Source organism: Eublepharis macularius, chromosome 4, assembly GCF_028583425.1.
Source record: "Eublepharis macularius isolate TG4126 chromosome 4, MPM_Emac_v1.0, whole genome shotgun sequence".
Taxonomy (NCBI): Eukaryota; Metazoa; Chordata; class Lepidosauria; order Squamata; family Eublepharidae; genus Eublepharis; species Eublepharis macularius.
The window spans coordinates 119,833,919-119,852,496 of NC_072793.1; the positions used below are offsets into that span (position 1 = coordinate 119,833,919).

General features: G+C 43.2%; 1 protein-coding gene across 1 annotated transcript in view; it reads left to right on the forward strand.

The window, feature by feature from the left end:
- The window catches only part of CELSR3 (cadherin EGF LAG seven-pass G-type receptor 3), an 89,833-nt gene that overhangs the window by 42,743 nt on the left and 28,512 nt on the right, over nt 1-18,578 (forward strand). The window contains exons 5-17 of the mRNA XM_054978760.1: nt 1,506-1,594; nt 2,876-3,033; nt 4,475-4,638; nt 5,384-5,509; nt 8,007-8,176; nt 9,669-9,854; nt 10,168-10,278; nt 10,754-10,922; nt 11,739-11,880; nt 13,277-13,397; nt 14,060-14,243; nt 15,297-15,398; nt 16,937-16,951. Coding sequence (XP_054834735.1) covers nt 1,506-1,594; nt 2,876-3,033; nt 4,475-4,638; nt 5,384-5,509; nt 8,007-8,176; nt 9,669-9,854; nt 10,168-10,278; nt 10,754-10,922; nt 11,739-11,880; nt 13,277-13,397; nt 14,060-14,243; nt 15,297-15,398; nt 16,937-16,951 — 1,737 coding nt within the window. The remainder of the gene's footprint in view (nt 1-1,505; nt 1,595-2,875; nt 3,034-4,474; nt 4,639-5,383; nt 5,510-8,006; nt 8,177-9,668; nt 9,855-10,167; nt 10,279-10,753; nt 10,923-11,738; nt 11,881-13,276; nt 13,398-14,059; nt 14,244-15,296; nt 15,399-16,936; nt 16,952-18,578) is intronic.

Below are 18,578 nucleotides of genomic sequence, written 5' to 3' on the forward strand. Positions count from 1 at the left end.
ACTATTTAAGCATGCTTTTGGTGTTGGGATGAATGATAAAGCTGCATCAGTGGGAAAACATGTTCTGTTTTGAACTGTGGCTTAAAATTCATCTACTCAAGCCACATATTAAAACACCTAACCACATCCCTTACGTATTTGGCTATGTCTGAAGTGATAACTGTTTTTACAGATTTTTTTTCAACCTCAAAAGCAACCATCAGATGTAAAGTACCTTAAATATAGTTCCTGAAGGAAATGGCCATTGCAGCTGGGGTCCTAAAGGTATCAGAGCTGATAATCAGGGTATGCAGGCCGTCTGCAGCTAGAAATAGACATCTGACTGCATCAGCTTTCTTGCGTGGTTAGCAGCAGAAAAGTTTCAGTTCAGCACTGTGAGCCTGGACTTTGGGTGTTCTGCCTGGTTTTAGGGTGTTATTGATGGTCTCCTCTGCCTTCCTTTAAAGTTCAGTATTTTTATTTGCTCAACCTTTATCTTTCCTTCTGCCAAGGAACTCAGGGCGACATACATAATTCCTCCCTCTTCCATTCACAGTAACCTTGTGAGGTATATTATGGTGAGAGAGAATGGCTGGCACAACGTCAAGTGGGGATTTGAACCTGATTGTACCCAGCACTAGTTCTGTACTCTAACTGCTACTACACCTTAGTGACTATTCAAATTAAAAGAATCGACCTAAACCAACTGGTGGTGGTGGAAAGAGCCATCAAGTTGCAGCTAACTTATGATCACTTCTCAAGGGGTTTTCAAGGCAAGAGATGTTCAGAGGTGGTTTGCCATTGCCTGCCTCTGCATAGCAACCCTGGACTTCCTTGGTGGTCTCCCCTCCAAGTACTAACCCCAGGGCTGACCCTGCTTGGATCTTGAGAACTGATGAGTTTGGGCTAGCTTGGACCATCCAGGTCAGGGCCTACGCCACCTAGTGTAATAAAAAATCTATCCATTTAAAATTGAATCATGTCTAGCAAAGTTTTACTTATGCTCAATGTTCTTGGGCTGTGGGGGCTATTTTCCATCAAGCTGTACAATATGAAGAGCTGCTGTTTGGGAAAGCTTTGCAAAGATTAACACCAAAGCTGGATTCTTTGCTAGACTTTCTGCCCGGAAGAGGTTCCTAAACCAACATATTTTGATGTGCAGGGATGTGTGCCTTCTTCTTAATATTTGAGTGCCTGACCAGTTTCCTAGAAAAAGTTGCTGAACTCACTAAATGAATGTAGCATACGAACCTCTTTATTTCTTATATAGCATATTTATTTCATTATATAGCATATGAACCTCTTTATTTCTTTGTGTGCCTGTGTACAGTGTACATACCATGCTGGTGTTCTCAACTGTGTGCTTTCATCTATCCTTCTGCATGTAATGCAGTGTAGGTAGTTGACCTCTTGAAATGTTTGAAAGGGTAATGTTGCTACCACACTTCTGAAGTACTCTCTTTGAGTTTGACAAAATCTACCTGGCTGGCTGTAATTGCATGAAAGTGCTTTGCTTTGTTTTGCAGGTGAGTCAAGCACCATAGTTACCCCATATGTGGCAGGAGGTGTAAGTGATGGGCAGTGGCATACGGTGCAGCTTCACTATTACAATAAGGTAAGCACCAATATCTTTTCCTTTCTCTTATTGTGATTTTCCGGTTCCTTGGTATTGCTTGAATCTAGAGAACTGCAATTACTGGCTGTTTTCTCTGCTGTCCCACTTCAGTAGCACTGACAGGTGTTCTTTTGCTGGCTTCTGTTGTACTCAAAAGACAGCCATTTCACCAGGGGAGTCACTTCCATCTTACCCTCTGGACTGGTGTTTAAAGCCAAACTTCACATTATGAAAAACACAAGGCTGCCATAGAAAATAGCAGCCAGGTGTCAAATCCTCCCATAGTATCTAATTGAACTTATCCTGTGTCCTGTTATCATTACAATGCATGCGTCTCCACTCCTATTCTACATGATTTGCTTCTACTGGTAGAATCTGGTAAACACACATAAAGACATCAGGACTTGGAGTAAGTTAAATTAGACGTGGTGGGGGGTGGCTCAGCTCAGGCTGCCATTTTTGACAATAGCCCTTTGTTCTTTGCAGCAAGTAATTTTGCCTTAGAGAAGCACCATCCTCTCATCATTTTCTTTTAGCTGTGACAACCTTCCTCTTCCCTGTTGTTGTCTATTTCAGAGACTTTCACCATATCAGGATGCAAAAGATGGATTTCCTGCTTTTGCAAAAGTGTCAGCCTCGAAGCACTGTCAGGCATCTAATTTATGGTGAAAGTCCAAAATTTGCTGACGGTTGGCATTCACATATGAATGTGGACAATCCAAGATTAATTTTATGAATGTCTGGAAACTAGTGTAGGTGACAGTGACCTACATGTGATGTTGGCATTCACTTGTGTATAAATGAGAAGCAGGGGAATTTGCAGCTGGTTTCAGTGGACTTGTCAGTAGATAAATGACTGCCAGATTTTAAACTCTTATTCATGTCATAGGAATAGTTGTTATTGTAAAGTAAATATGATTATTATTGTTCTTTGTCATTAGCAAGGTCTGAACCTTTGGAGAACATCTGAGTTTCTTTGCTGTTTTATTTTGGTGTGGGATTGAATGATTTAATACTGCTCCTACACCAAAAAACCCCTCTGCTTGTGGAAAACGAGTTTATTGGGGAGAGAGGTTTTAGGCTAGTCTTTTCCACAAAGTGCTGAATTTGTTTTAGGTGGGAGATCATTTGAAGAAATGATCCTCTGTTTGCATTCCAATGTGGGTACAATGTGAGGATACCCTTTTCTGGAATGTAGAGCTTGGCTTTAGTTAATGGAGAACAAGGTGGCATAGCTTTGGTTACGGCGATGCTTGCTCAGTCCTTGCCTTGTTGTTTCAGCCCAAGATCAGCTCCCTGGGTTCAGTGCAGGGGCCTTCCAAAGACAAGGTGGCAATCCTAATGGTGGACAAGTGTGACGCATCTGTGGCACTGCAGTTCGGTAACGAGGTTGGGAACTACTCCTGCGCAGCAGAAGGGGTGCAGTCCAGTTCCAAAAAGTGAGTGTTTTGCTGGTTTGGCTAGTCAGGAATGGGCAGAAGGGTGCTGCTCACCTTCCAAAGAAAGGAGGTAGAGGAGCATTCAATAACACTCCCCCCACTCCCAGCTCTATCTCTGGTTCATACTCAATGGGGAGTGGAGAACAAGAAGCTCAGAGTATGGTGAGGGGATCAATGACAAGCCACAGCCCTCTTTCATGTGATCATGATTCTTAAAGACTCAAACAGAGGCTGATTTCTGCAGACCATTGTCGCCAGATTTCTGCCTGTCTGGCCTGGGCTATGGAGGCATCAAAGAATGCATTGTTGCTGTTTATGTAACCTAATTCCTTGCTTTAGACCACACCAAAAGAAGCAAACAGTGCTGGATGAAGAACCTTTGACTACTTGGTTTGTCAGGTGCAGTGGATTTGCCCCGGGTGTTCAGGGCTCAGACTGGATTGGTAACATTCCATATGCAGAAAAGAACTCATGGATGGAAATCTGGCCTTTGTATACTACTGTTCAGCTACATGCTGTGGGTTGCTTACCTTTGGTTGAGTGCAACTTGCATATAAGAACCTTCACTTTTCTTCCATTCCAAGTCACTAAACAGCACGAGCTGGAATCTGGGTTGAAAAAGTACAAACCTAAATCATGACCTCAGTCAAAATTTGTGTTAGCAACTGTCAATACAAAAAGAAAGTATGGTGAAATTGAGCAATTGTGGAATAATTATTTGTAGAAGTAAGGTAGTAAGATCATTAAAACAGCAATCATTGAGTGTTCCAAGCACCTGACAAATCTCAGTTTTCCTTGACGCAGTCCTGTAAAATAAGTCATATTATATGTACATGGTGATAGCTGAAACTGCTGTATTGCAGAGGATTTGGTACATCATGGACGTGAGACTGAGTTTATGGGGGAAAGTTAGTTTTTAAGAGCATGGAGGTTTGGGAGACGACTGGAGTCCTATGTGCGTGCACTCAGGACCTGGCTAGGTTCTCTTGCACATGTAGGGAGATGACTGGGGCAGGGTGTAAAATGTCAGACTTGCCAATTGCCAAAGGCAGAAGCTACTATTGGTGTTTTAAAAGATCTGTGCTAACTCCAAAACTGGAGAGATGGGCCACACTGATAGAAAGAAAGCAAACCCAGAAGGAGCAGAGTACATGAAGCAGTTTGGAAGGTTTGATGTCCCACCACAGTCTTGGCTACGAATGGTTTGCCCCTAATCCTGCATGCCTGGCTATCCAAATCCTATGGCTGTATTATTCCTTTAAAAAATCTGTGCATGGAGCTTCTGCATTTTCCTGACTATGCTAAGAATTAACCGAACGAGCTGCTCCCCTTCTCCCACTCCTAGCTAAAGACAACCTGTTTTGGACATCTGACCATGGTCTGAAAAAGTCACTGTGGGGAAACTGCACCAATGCCATTTATGGGCCTTTTCTTCCTCCAGATCGCTGGACCTCACTGGGCCCTTACTTCTTGGAGGGGTCCCCAATCTGCCTGAGAATTTTCCTGTTGAGCACAGGGAGTTTGTGGGGTGCATGAGAGATCTGTACATTGACAGTAAACGCATTGACCTGGCTTCCTACATTGCAAACAATGGGACCTCGACAGGTAATGTCAGCAGTTTAACCAATGATCTTTCAAGGCCATTCCACTCCCACCTTTTCCCTCCCTTTCCAAGGCACATTACAAAGAGCTTGCTATTGCTGGCTTAATGGTCACATAAACATCTGCCTATACTGAAACTATGGAATGACTTCCCAAGCTGTTATTGTAATTATACCAGTTGGCCCTCTTCTGCATAGCTCTGGCTGTCAAGACTCCTGGAATAAGAGAGAAATGCATGCCCATTTGCCTTTAGAGGTATCAATGGAAAATGCATGCTCATTTGGCTGAATCCAATATGGTTCTAATCTGGATACCTGTGTTTTTCCACTGCCCAGACAAGACGGGACAGATTGAAACCACTGGCCAAAGAGGTGAAAATGTCTCCTACAACTAGCACTCAGGTTACTACTCCAAATATGTCTTGCTTTGGTGACTTTGGGCCTATATACCTGCCAGAAATGCAACCTGGTTCTAGGTCCTTGAATGTGGCTTTTGAGGATCATTCTTAGTGACTGTGTAGCTTGCAGACATTGGAAAGATGGATAGCACTTGAAGGGCATATATTGACCAGGGAAATTATGACACCAGGTGAAATTCTTACCTCTTAGTAGTATGAAGAACTGATGAGGTTTGGGGTATGTTTCTTAGCCTAGTAAAATTAGAAGCTGAGGACAAACTAGATGCTACTGCAAGTAATAATTCATCTCTTCATCTTTTTTTTTGTGCTGTTCATCTGAAATGTTCTTAGGTTGCCATGCCAAGCACTCCTTCTGTGATTCAAACCCTTGCAAGAACAGTGGCACCTGCACTGTGGGTTGGTCCACCTTCACCTGTGAGTGCCCTGTAGGCTTTGGAGGCAAGGACTGCAGGCACAGTAAGTGTAAGGGGGGGGGAGCTGAAATGAGGGAGAGACAGTCTGGGCTTCCATGGGAACACATACCAGGACATGATTTAAATGAAAGGTATCCTGCTGACCCAGGAATGGCTCTGTTGAGAAGAGGGGTCGGATTTCTAAGGTTTTCTAAAGATGATGGCAGCAGTAGGTGAATTTTAGGGAGAGGTAGAATATTTATATTGCTTTTCATTTTGGAGCTGATCTTCCTTTTGAATAGTACTAATGCCCAGTTTTGGCAGTAAGGGTAATATGTATGGGAGATATAAAAATCCACAGGGGGCAATGCTAGGTTGTGGACTACATAAATTACTGAGTTTATTCTTCAGAGTGAAGTAGTGAAAACCTTCAAAATAACATTTTTCAGGAACAGAGTCAGAATAACTGAGTCAAATTGAGGCGACAAGAGATGCAGTTCTAGACCTACTGGGAAAATTAAAAACCATTATCTCCAAGTCCTGATGGCATATGCCCAAGGGTTCTTAGAGAATTCAAATGTGAAATTGTTGATCTACTAACCAGTTTATATCACCCGGCACTAAAATCAGCCACTGTGTCAGAAGACTGGAGAGTAGAAAATTTTACTTTGATTTTTATAAAAGGGATCCGAAGAGGAACCTGGAAGTTACAAGCCAGTTAGCCTAAAACTATTAGTCACTTAGAAGAAGAAAGCTCGCTGAGGGAAAATCAGCATGGCTTCTGCAAAGGGAATCCTGCCTCACTAGCCTTTTGAGAAAGTGAACAAACATGTAGATATGATGACCTGGTAAGCATGACATACTTGGACTTTCAAAAGAGTTTTAACGAAAGGTGCCTCACCAAAGACTTCTGAGTTAGTGAGTCATGGAATAAGTGGATAAGTCTCCTTATGAATTAAAAATTCATTAAATGACTGGAAGGTGAAATAAATGAACAGTTATCACAATGGAGGGAAGTAAGCAGTGGGGTCCCACCAAGATTTGTATTGGGGTTGGTGCTATTTACTTTGTTCATAAATGATCTGGAATGGGGGTGAGCCGTGTAGTGGCCCAGTTTGGAAGTGAAACACAATTATTCAAGATGGTGGAAACAAAGGCCAACTGTGAAGACCTCCAGGAGAATCTCCACAAATTGGGTGAGTGGACAACAGTGTGGCAAAGGAAGTTCAGTATAGGTAAGTGGTAAGGTGATACACATTAGAACAAAAGATCCTAACTTCAAGTATATGCTAACGGGGCCTGAACTTGCTGGGACTGAGAGTGAAAGAAACCTTGGGGTCATAGTGGATAGCTACAGACAGTGTCAACCAAGTGTGCTACAGCAGTAAAAAAAAAAGGCAAACTTAATGCTGGCGAATGGCGATCATTAAGAATGGGATTGAAAATAAAACAGTCAGTATTATAATGTCCTTGTATATATCTATGGTGCTGTCTAATCTGAAATACTGTTTATAGTTCTGGTTACCATATGTCAAAAAGGACATCGTAGAGCTGGAAAAAGTACAGAAGAGGGCAACCAAGTTGATTAAGGGGTTGGAGTAATTTTCCTATGAAAAAAGGCTGGAACTTGATAAAGGTTTATAAAATTTTGTGTAGGGAAGAAAGAGTGGACAGAGGGAACTTTTCCTCCCTCTCCCAAAATACTAGGACTCGATGGCAATCCAGTGAAGTTAATGGACAGTAGATTCAGGATGGACAAAAGAAAATGCTTATATACACAAGGACTAATTAAAATGTGGAGTTTGCTGCTAGAGAATGTAGTGATCGTCACAGGCATAAAGAGCTTTAAAAGGGGATTTAGGCTTGCCATCCTCCAGCTGCAGCAGGGGATCCCCGGCCACAGCTGTCATACACACCCCACCGCTCTCCTGGCCAGCAGGGTGAAATTAAATGAGAAAATGAGGACTCACTGGCACATTCCTGTGCTCCCTGGTGACATAATGACACCATTGTCAGATGTACTGATGTCACTTCCCATGTATCAGGAAGTAATATCATAATGTCACTGTTGAAGCCATTGTTTTTGGCAAAAACCATAAAATTTTTGCCCCAAAACAGAGTGGAGCCAGAGGGCCAATGACATGATGATATCATTTCTGGAAGTGATGTCATTAATTTATTGCAAGCACATGAACAGACCAGTAATTCTCTCCACTACTGCCTGCCATCAGGTATCTGTACCAAAGTACAAAATAGAGAATCAACAGCAGCTTGCAGAGATTTTCAAGAGTTTAGGATGCGCTCCTTTTTCAAGGGTTCAGCTGAGATCTACCAGACTCCCACCAATCATCTGATCAAGTGTCTTACTTCCCTGAGCATTTTATGTGAGGAGAAACATCTACCTCTCTTTCCAGACCCAATTCAGTGGTCTGACCTTAATGGCATGAAAGTTTCTGAAGTGAAGGGGGATAAAGTCCTTCAAGGGAAATGAGAGGGGCTCTCTGATTTGCTCCTTCTCAAGCTTCTAACCTTTTGCATCCTCTATTCTCTTCCTTTCCCAGTCATGCATCATCCTCACCATTTCCAAGGCAACAGCATCCTTTACTGGGACTTCAAGAATGAAGTGAAAATCTCCACTCCATGGCATATGGGCCTGGCGTTCCGAACACGCCAGTTAGATGGAGTGTTGCTTCAGGCTCATGCAGGCCAGTACACCACCCTACTCTGCCAGGTACTATGCCAATGCCCACAAGTGTCACTATACCTAATTGTTAGTGTGACAGAACCTGCGGATGCTTAAATCTGGAATCATGAACAGACAAGACAGATCTTTGTAAAAGCTTGAGAAAAGCTCCAGGTTTGCAGAACCATCTGAAATCTTTTTTTAAAAAACCCATTGGGGAGTTAACCCTCTCCCCAAATAATAGAAGTAGCACCTATAGCTTTAAGAAACAAGTGCTGACTTGAATGATTCACCAAGGCCTGGTTGCTTACTACCGATCAACGTTACAAAAGCCGGTGATGTATAGTGGTCAGGGGCAAGTATCTGAGACACCCAGGTTCAAATCCCCAGTCTGCCATGGAAGCTCACTGGGTCACATTATACTACTCTACTTCACAGTGTTGTTGTGAGGATAAAATAGAGGAGGGGTAAATGACATACACTACTTTGGGTCACCATTGTGGAAAAGGTGAAGAATAAAGGAAGTAAATGAATAACAAATATAGTTGAAAATGATGAACAGATAAAAAGTAGATTGGTTCATGGGTGAGAAAGAGAGAAGGAAGCAGGTGAGAGTGAGGATATGGGCATTGCCAAGAGGAGGGAAATAGAAAATAGTGTGGGGGATACAGGGGAAAGTGAGATATTCTCCACAGGTTCTTGTGGGTTCTCCACCAGCCTCATGTCACTGGACCAGAGTTTTCCTGGGGAGATGCTGTCAGCAGGAGGAAAGGAGGGAAAGCTGAAGGTGGGGTGTGGGGATAGAGGTAGATTGACTGGTGGGTGGGAAGGAGAGAAGGAAGCAGAGAAAGGAGAGAGGCTGTGAGGGCTGTCAGGGAAGGGAAAGGGAATAGTGGGGGAGGTGCCCCGTCAAGTCCTTGTGGGCCCTTCTCTTGTAACATCTAATACTCTACTGCTACCAAACCTTGTAGCCAATATCCTAAGGTCTGTCCATGTCTCTTAAGAAAAATAGAGCTCCTCTGTGAATGTGGGGATTAGGAACAGCTTTGAACACATCATTGAATACATGAAACTGTCTTATATTGAGTCAGACTATAAGTCTATCAAGGGCAGTATTGTCTACTCTGATTGGCAGCAGCTCTTCAGAGTCTCAGGCAGCATTCTTTCACATCACTTATTACCTAACCTTTGTTTTTTATCTGGAGTGGCCAGAGATTGCTCCAGGGGCAAAGCAAACATTCTGCCACTGAACCACAGCCAGCTATTGCAGCAAGAGTTCCTACACATTGCCTCTCAATTAGTATAGCTTCAGAATTTGCAATTTACAATGATATATACCAGAGCAAAGCACTACTAAGTGTAAAGCTCAGAGGACCTTTCATCTTGAACATGTTTAAGCCTGCCTGAACTCAGCACCTTTCCTTCCTAATGTGCAAAGCATGTGTGACAAATCAGCAACAAGAAGTAGAGCTAGCATGACCTGCCTCACCCTTGCCCAGTGGGAAGAATCTGGTTTGTTTTGACTTTGCTGTATCTTTAGCTGGACTCCGGCCTGCTCTCCTTCACGGTGAACAGGGGCTCTGGACGGACCACCAAGCTCCTACTGGATCAAATGCAGCTGAATGATGGGAGATGGCATGATCTACAGCTGCAGCTACAAGATGTCCGCAGTGGCCGAGAGACACGCTACGTCATCACTCTCAATCTGGACTTTGGTCTCTACCAGGTGAGCTCTGATAGTGGATGCACGTTGGGTACATTGTGGGAAAGTATAGGATTGAATTCCCCTCTGTCAATCATTCCCTTCCTCAAGGATTTTTCAAATTGTTGCCTCACTTTGAGACCTGGTTTTCTTTGTTTCTCTGTTGGTATACATTTATGGCTCTTCCTGGGCTATGGCTAGGAATTTATGGAAACAGTAGTACATCAGTTAACAGTTCTGACTTCTCTGGAGCAGGGCTGTCAGTAAGGTGAGATGTTAATCTGTAGGAAAGCAACAATGTACATGAAATTCCTGTTTATCTGATTTCTTTTCTTAGGACACCATAGCTGTTGGAAATGAGCTGCATGGGCTGAAAGTGAAGCATCTCCATGTTGGGGGAATCTTAGAATCTGGTAAAGTCCATCGTGGTTTGGAGGGCTGCATCCAGGTGAGTTCTTCTCACTAGCTTCCAAATACCAAATTTTCTCCAGTCATTCATGATTTAATTCAAAGATGGTTAGCATTTACAAATAGGAAATTAAAATCCCTAAACCAGATGCAGTGCAGAAATATTATTTTCCAAGAGTGGCTTTTCTTCTTGGATAGATGTGGATATTGCTGCAGGATAGCTGGGGCCTTGAGTTATTAACAGTCCGAGCATTGTTGGAGAGAAAACAATGGGATAATTTGGCAAAGCCTGATGCATAATTTTCCAGAACAGTTTCTGCCTGGGGAGATGATGGCCAAAAATGTTCTTACATATTTGCTGTTGTGGGAATCCTAAGTGATTAGCAGCCTAAAAGATGAAGTCAATAATGCTCTTATAAAGCTGGAGTGGATATTTCAAGCCAAAGTTTTGTTTCATTAAAATACTCTTTGATGGATAACCTCATTTTAAAATGCTTTTTTCATTTGGTTTTCAGGGAGTACACTTAGGTGACAAACCTATGGGGAATATGTTAGTCAAGCCCAGCAGCACTTTGAATGTGGAGGCAGGCTGTACTGTGCCCAATCCTTGTGACTCAAACCCTTGTCCAGCCAACAGTATATGCCAGGACAAGTGGCACACCTACTCTTGTGTGTGCCAGCCAGGTAGGTGGTGCACAGGTAGCACAGGCTGAAGCTTTTGTTCTCCTTCAGTTCTCTAACCATTCTCTGGCCTCTTTCCCATTTGTTTCCTTTTCAGTGTTCCTCTTACCATAATTTCTCTTTTGGATTCTCACAGGTATTTTACCATGGGCATTTAAGGGTGTGCAGTATTCCTGCCCGTTTACTCCTGCATTAAATCTTCCTGACATAATAACTTTTTCATGCCTGTAGCCATGCAAAACACCCATCTACTCAAATTGGGGTTATAAATCTTTTTACAAAGCAGTACATTGAAGAAAAGATGCTTTTACAAGCACCAGTATTTTCTTATCAATGTGGCCACCATTTAACGATTGTTCTTAAAGTTGGGAATGACTGAAAATTGAGCACTATGAAGTGACTACGGTTGGGACATGCTACTGTTGAGATCATGTCCCAAGTTCTCACAACCAATATCTTCAAATACTCAAGGTCGGCTTCCTCAAGCAACTCAGTCACTGGGAAACGAAAGTCATTTTTCTAATTCAATAATTAACTAAACCAACTTTTATTTTATGCTAAAAATATGTAAATCAAACAGAATTACATAACCTCCATAGTTTGCATTATTGCATTCTGAACATGGCTTTTGGCCTTCTTTGCTGCAGAATTTTCATTGTGGTTGGGGGAAGAAAGAATTCACAAGGGTTTGCACTGAGACCCACCCTAATAAATGTGGGTCTCCGTTAAGGAATTGTCCTGTCTTTGAAACATTTTCTTAAAGGGTTCCCTGAGAATGTGTGATGTTCCTGGCAAGGTGGTGTCTGTCTTTATTTCCAGGGTATTATGGTGGGAGCTGTGTTGATGCCTGCTACCTGAACCCCTGCAAGAACAAGTCAGTATGTCGGAGAAAGCCAGGATCTCCCCACGGATATGTCTGTGCGTGTGATGAAAACCACTTTGGACAATACTGTGAGCACAGGTGAGATAAGGGACCTTTTGTTGTGTGTGCATTATTAAAAGAATGTATTTATTCAGAGATGCTTCAGCATCCTGCATGCCTACTAGCTAAAAAATGTATATCCACCTCTAAAAGCTATTCCCCTATTTATTCCCCTCTGTTCTAGTGATCTCTGTTGAGTTCCTGCACGGATAAGGAAAACCAGGCTTCTGCTTCATTTATTGAATATTGCCTCTTTGTGTGTTCTCTTCAAAGTGCTCATCCATCCATTACTTTTTTATGTAGTTTACCCCACATACATAGAAGCCCAAAGCTTAAGAGAACTGGCTCTCGGGAAGCTTGGGCAGTCAAAGAATGAACCTTTGTTACTAGCTGATAAAAATGCTATTTTGTTAATACATTTCCTTCTTTCGTGGAGACACTATAAAACACCAAATCTTATCCCTTGGGCCTTGCCATCCAGACTACTTTAAATAGTTGATCAAACCCTTTCACCAGCTTCCTCTGGCTTGGAGACATGGAGCAAGCAGTACAAAATTGTTTATAAAGCTGTGCAAATGTTTTCCTATTTTGTTTTGTAGAGCAAAGGTAGTGTTTTAGAAATGGAGTGAATATCTTCATCCTGAAAACCTTGTCCACTGCTATTGTTTCCCTGGTCTACTCTTGCTCCAGTAGTATCTGGGGGAGGGGGGACAGGTATTCCTCCTACAGAATAGTCATGCCTGCAAACTGGGGATAACACAATAGATGTGAGAACATCAGAACACTGCGTAGCCAGTTAGATTTGGTTTTGTGAAGCCAATTGAGAGGGAGTGCAATGCTTTCTATACCAGTACTTCCCTTCCTCAGGATGGGTAGAAACTTTCACTTTGTTTTGGAGCACCTGCTGAAAATCAGCAAAAGAGGGACCATTTTTTAAAATTGCATTTTCTTAAAGGTATTGGTCAGCTTTGTATAAAACGTTATGAATAAAGTGACTTGGTAAACATGAAAGACAAATAACTAATATCAAACCCCAACAAGCTAAACCTTAGAACAGTTAAATACAAGGGGTTTTTTCAGCTGGAACGCAGGGGAACAGAGTTCCAGAACCTCTTGAAAATGGACACGTGGCTGGTGGCCCCGCCCCCTGATCTCCAGACAGAGGGGAGTTGAGATTGCTGAGCAGCGTGGAGGGCAATCTAAACTCCCCTCTGTCTGGAGATCAGGGGGCAGGGCCACCAGCCATGTGACCATTTTCTCTGAGGGCAACCGACTGAGTTCCACAACCTCTTTTCCCAGAAAAAAAGCCCTGGTTAAATATCAAAATCAGCCAAAGTTCTGCAAGCACCTGTATTCTTACTTGCTAATCAGATTGTTGACAAAGTGGTGCCCTGGATGCAGAGTATCAGGTATCCACACTTTGTTTCTCTTGCAGGATGGATCAACAATGCCCCAAGGGTTGGTGGGGAAATCCAACATGTGGACCATGCAACTGTGATGTAGACAAGGGATTTGACCCAGACTGTAATAAGTCCAATGGGCAATGTCATTGTAAGGTGAGTTCTGAATCAACACTTGACGTACTTCTGTCATAATCCACAATATTGCCTTTAATCCACATCCACTTTTTAATACACTTGCAGTTTCCCTGGCAGGACTAGTTCTTTTGTGGGGACCCATATGGGGTCCCCATAATATTCATCTTGTCCCCTCTCTCATTAGTCCTCCCAGTCTGCCTCGCAGTCCCTGTTAGCACACACCCACTCCTTGGTCTCCAATGCCAGCTAGGAGGAGGAGACTGCGTGGAAAACTCTGAATTCTTGAGAGGCCCAATGGCAATGCCACTTTTCATTTTAGTGCCTGAGAGATGTGATGGGCAGGGAAAATTGAAAAGACAAGATGGTTGAAAACATGGTGGGAGCTCAGATGGGGACAGCCCTTTCTGTAACAGAGGAAATAACTGTTCGTAGCATTGTATGGTCTTCTGTTCATCCTGGCTGACTGGGCTGCCTCTGCTTTCTGTGGTCCCCACTGTGCCCCTCTTTGTATCCCACCAGGTGTTCTCCCCCTGCCATTTCTTCCACTGTTTCAATAGGTTCCTTTTTTGGCCTGTACCCCTTGACTCCAGTTGTGTTAGCCCTCCACTCGTACCACTCCCCCTCTTCCTATGACCCAGCTATCTAACCACCTCCCCTGCTCCTCTCCCTTCTTCCCACAGGAATTCCATTATCGTCCTAAAGGAAGTGACACCTGTCTTCCCTGTGACTGCTACCCAATTGGCTCCTCTTCCCGTTCCTGTGATCAGGAAATAGGCCAGTGCCATTGCAGGCCAGGTGTGATTGGCCGACAGTGCAACAGTTGTGACAGTCCTTTTGCAGAGGTGACTCCCAGTGGTTGCCATGGTGAGTTTGTGCCAGGGGTACAATGTACATATTTTAAAAGACATCTGAGGCAGCCTCCTCTCAGTCTCCCCATAAGCCTGGACAATGTAGCCCACTGGCGGCTGCCTCATCAATCAGCTGGGCTATCTCTGGAAAAAGAAAATGCGAATTTATAATTATGGCACAGTGGGTGGAAGTATAGGTTAGGAGAAAGATTTGTGGGCACCTATTTGAGGTGAATGGTCTTTTGAGCTTAATTTTGGAAGGAGAAATTAGCCTGTTAGCAGGGAGGGCAGGGTATGAATATGATAAGTAAATAACCCATGGTTTTAGAATTAATATAAGAGAAAGTAGAACAGCAAAACACAGAGACTGATATTGCAGAAGAACCACATCAGCAGGAAGAAATTGTTGGCTAACATATAAACCTAAGCCATCAGGCAGAGGTGTCCCTGACAGTCAGTTTTTAAAAATGAAATAGAAATAGATTGCAGTACATAGCATGCAATATTCACAACAAAGACAACAGAGAAAAAGATTGCCCTGAATCTTTACATTTGCTGCTAATGTTTATTAAATATTATATGTTTTTCAATATATCAATCTTCCTGTTTTTCATTTCTCATTTTAACACAATGAGCTAGCTTAACCATTTCTGCTATGTGCCATATTTTAAGACATTCATCAGACAGGAGCTTTCATACAAACTCTGGCAACATAGGCAACAAATCTGTATAAACTCCATACCATATCTATTCAATTCTACCTTTCCATCAACTCAATTGCTTGGTATTCCAATCACATACAAACACACCTCAGTTTGGCCATCATATGCTACCATATGTGTATAAAATCACTTGGCCCTCTATGATATTTCTGATACCCCACCATCTAGGTTATGTTATTTTAATTTATATTACTGAAACATGACTTTATATGAATTCTCCTTCAGTTCATGCAGGTTTACCCTGAGGAATGTTTGGCATTTTCTTTGAAGACCTCTCCGTTCTCTCTTTGCAGTAGAACTCCTCCCCTTGACGCCAGATTATTTGTTTTCTGTGTTTGTCTTCACAGTGCTCTATGATGCTTGTCCTAAATCTCTGAAAGCTGGAGTATGGTGGCCCCAGACCAAGTTTGGCTTACCAGTGGCAGTAACTTGTCCCAAAGGTTCCTTGGGTAAGTTTTTCAGGTGGCAAACATGTATAAAGTGATTCAGTACTTTTCAGACCCAGAAAGATTGAATTCTTCTGCTAAGATGCTACATGTCAGTCTTGTTGATTTATTAATTCTTTCTGTACTGCCTTTTTTCACTAACAGTGAACTTTTGCTTGTTTGTGCTACCCAGGCTAATTACCATTGCTATCCCTAAGGGTTTGAAGCAATGGAGGCTTACCAAGTAGAATCACAGATGTTTGTTGTCTTGGCAAGAACAGTTATTTGAGCAAATTGGATCTGCACTATACTAATACAGCTGAAGTTCAGAATGGGGGTGGGGGTCAGAGTATACGATTTCTCAGGCCAGAACTAATTATGAATTGATCCCAAATCCCTCCAACATTTGGAATCAGTCGTTGTTTGGTTCCTCCCTGACTCAAGCATCAGCCCTTTCCACTAATGCAGTTGTCTCCTTCCTGACCAGGTCTGGCCCAAGAGCTTTTGGCATCGTAGGCCTGCCATTCACCTGGCTGAGCACCCCACCACCATAGAGCGCAGTGTGATGGAGCAGGCAGCCACCTGCTCTCCCTCCTTCTCTCCTGGGGGTGGGACAGAGGAAGGCAGTCCAGGCAAGCAGCCAAACCTGCTGAGAGGGAAGGAGGGAATCCATCCTCCTATTATGGAGTAGTTCAAGGCAGGGCAGGCAAGCCACTGCAGTGACCATGAAAGAAGGTACTGGATGGGGGCAGAGCCTGTTGCTGCAGCTTGCCACAGCCACTGGCACCGTAAGCAATTGTCTAGGTCCATCTAGTGGGAAGGCCACCTCTGTTCCTGCTAAAAATTACCTGACAGATGCTCTGAGGATTAGAAGGGATGTTGCTGTGCCCTTCAGTAAGCCCTGGGGTCCTGCAGCAACACTGTGGTCACAAAAACCCCTAAAACTTCCAGAGATCCTGCACTTGGAATGCCATTGCTGCCAATGGAAGGAGAGGCTTACAACAGTTTTGAAGGTGTGAGGCCTGCACGAATGAGATCTTAATTCGGTTCCTGATGATACCATTACAAGCACGAATGATGAGGTGTGGAATGGGCCTCAGTGTAAAATGAGCTAAAGTGGACCTGATCCTAAATTTCCTCATTTTAGGTAAGCCCATTCCAAACAGATCCCATGGAAGGGCACCCATCTGTAACACACACTACTTTTATTCTTGTCAGTAAAGTAGGGCTGCAGGTTGGGGGGCGGGGGTTGAGTGAGTAATAAGTGAGTGATCAGCCAGTGGTACAGCACTTGGCAAGACATTTTGGAAAAAATTGTTTGGAAGGAGGAAGTACCTATCCAACCAGCATAAATGGCAAAAGTCACATGAATGTTCACAGCCAGCAGATGCTCAAATCTGGAGAGACATTTGATCCACCACAACTCAGGATCGTTATACCTATGTGAAGAGTTCTTGCTTGTTCCCTTTCTACAGAGGCCACACCCCAGAAAACAGGCACTACATGTACATTACTTTTAACTTTGTCACTTTTCTCTACATTTTTCTCTTTTTCCTGTGCAGGTTTGCGGGGTGCAGGTAAGGCCTGTTGCTGTCCCCCTTTCCTCCTGCTTTATAAGGGCTGCTCTATGTAGCTTTTCCATTCCCTGCTTCCTGCCTGTGACACCACCAGACCTCACACTTTCCCCACCTTTTGCACCGGCTGCTGGCACTGTCATTAATGCCTTGCCTGGCTCTGGTTTCCTTGTAATCTTGTGTGACCCCCCCCCCTCCCCCAGCTTCCTTATCTTTTCACCAAACACTCACCTGCAGGAACTACCTGCAGCCACAATCTATCTGCATAGCTCGTTTGCACATTGCCTTGATGCTCTTTCATCAATTTTGGATGACCTTGCTAAATTCTGCTAAGTTCAGGAGCTCTGAGCAATGGATGTCATAATGTGCCTTCCTCCTCTCTGTCATGGGCCGTGGCCAAAGAGTGGCTTTGAGAACTGAGAAAGGAAAATTTGTGAAAGGAGGTTCATTGCAACTTGCTGTATTGGCTTTCGCACGGTTAGATGAAGGAATTCTGGCTACCTCATGGAATTAAGGATTATTTCCTACATTACACTCTTCAGGAGCCGCAGCCAATCTTGACTCTGTAGATTATCAACGTACATGTTTAGATACATTCACTTGGTGCATTCACACTTTACATGTGCAAATGTAAACTTAAAACTTTTAAAAAGTAATGTATATGCCATTTTCGTGGTTCGCGTGAGTGCCATGAGTGCCACTTTTGGGTGAGAAAGAAAAAGTCATCTAAAAAGATGTTCAGAATAAAAAATTTAGACTAGACATGAAGAAGAACCTGCTTCTCATAGGCTGGCTTTGTGACTGGGACAAGTAGCCAATGTGGTGACATGGTCAGAGTGCTAGACCAGTACTTGGGAGATCCAGGTTCAAATCTCAGTCATGAACTTCATTAGGTGACCTAATTGGCCAAACAGAATCTGCCAGCCTCACCTACCTCACACGATTGTTGTGAGGACATAATGGCAGGGAGAGAAATTTGTATTCTACTCAGAGCTTCTGGTAGGACTGATGGGATAAAAATGTTTAGATAGGGGAACATTCATGCGCACAGGTGATCAACCAGGAGCACTGCTGGTGCTTCTAGAACCAATCTTGCAAAATGGTCATTGAAAATTTGAGGATACACAGAAGCTTGCTACAGATGTTATGTTGCATTCTTTTCTTATGGAATGGAAGCCCATGTGGATTTTTCATGTACATGGAAAATCCATGAGAACTGGGTGAATGGAAGCTGTACTCACATGGAAAAACCACATGTTGCCCAATTCACATGTTCTGGCAATCACAGAAATGATGATCCTTTAACACGCAGCTGGCAAGCTCCTGCTCTGCATAACATCTTCATAGCATCTGGATACAGTGGTTTGCTCACTACTTACATATATAGGCCATACTGTCTTTGCTGGCTCCTTTCAAGACACACCCACCTAAATTAATTTGTGCCAGGTATGAGCTACAGAGCTTGTTTTTACTAGACCAAGTCCTGAAACCTATGAAGGAGCAATAAGGGAAAATAAAGACATATTTTATGTTGTGCTACAACATTGCTTGGTTTACTCCAGTCCTGTCCACTCTTCTTGGCAGCAGTTCTCCAAGGTCTTGGTTCTGTCCTTGCCTTTGTGTCTGAGAC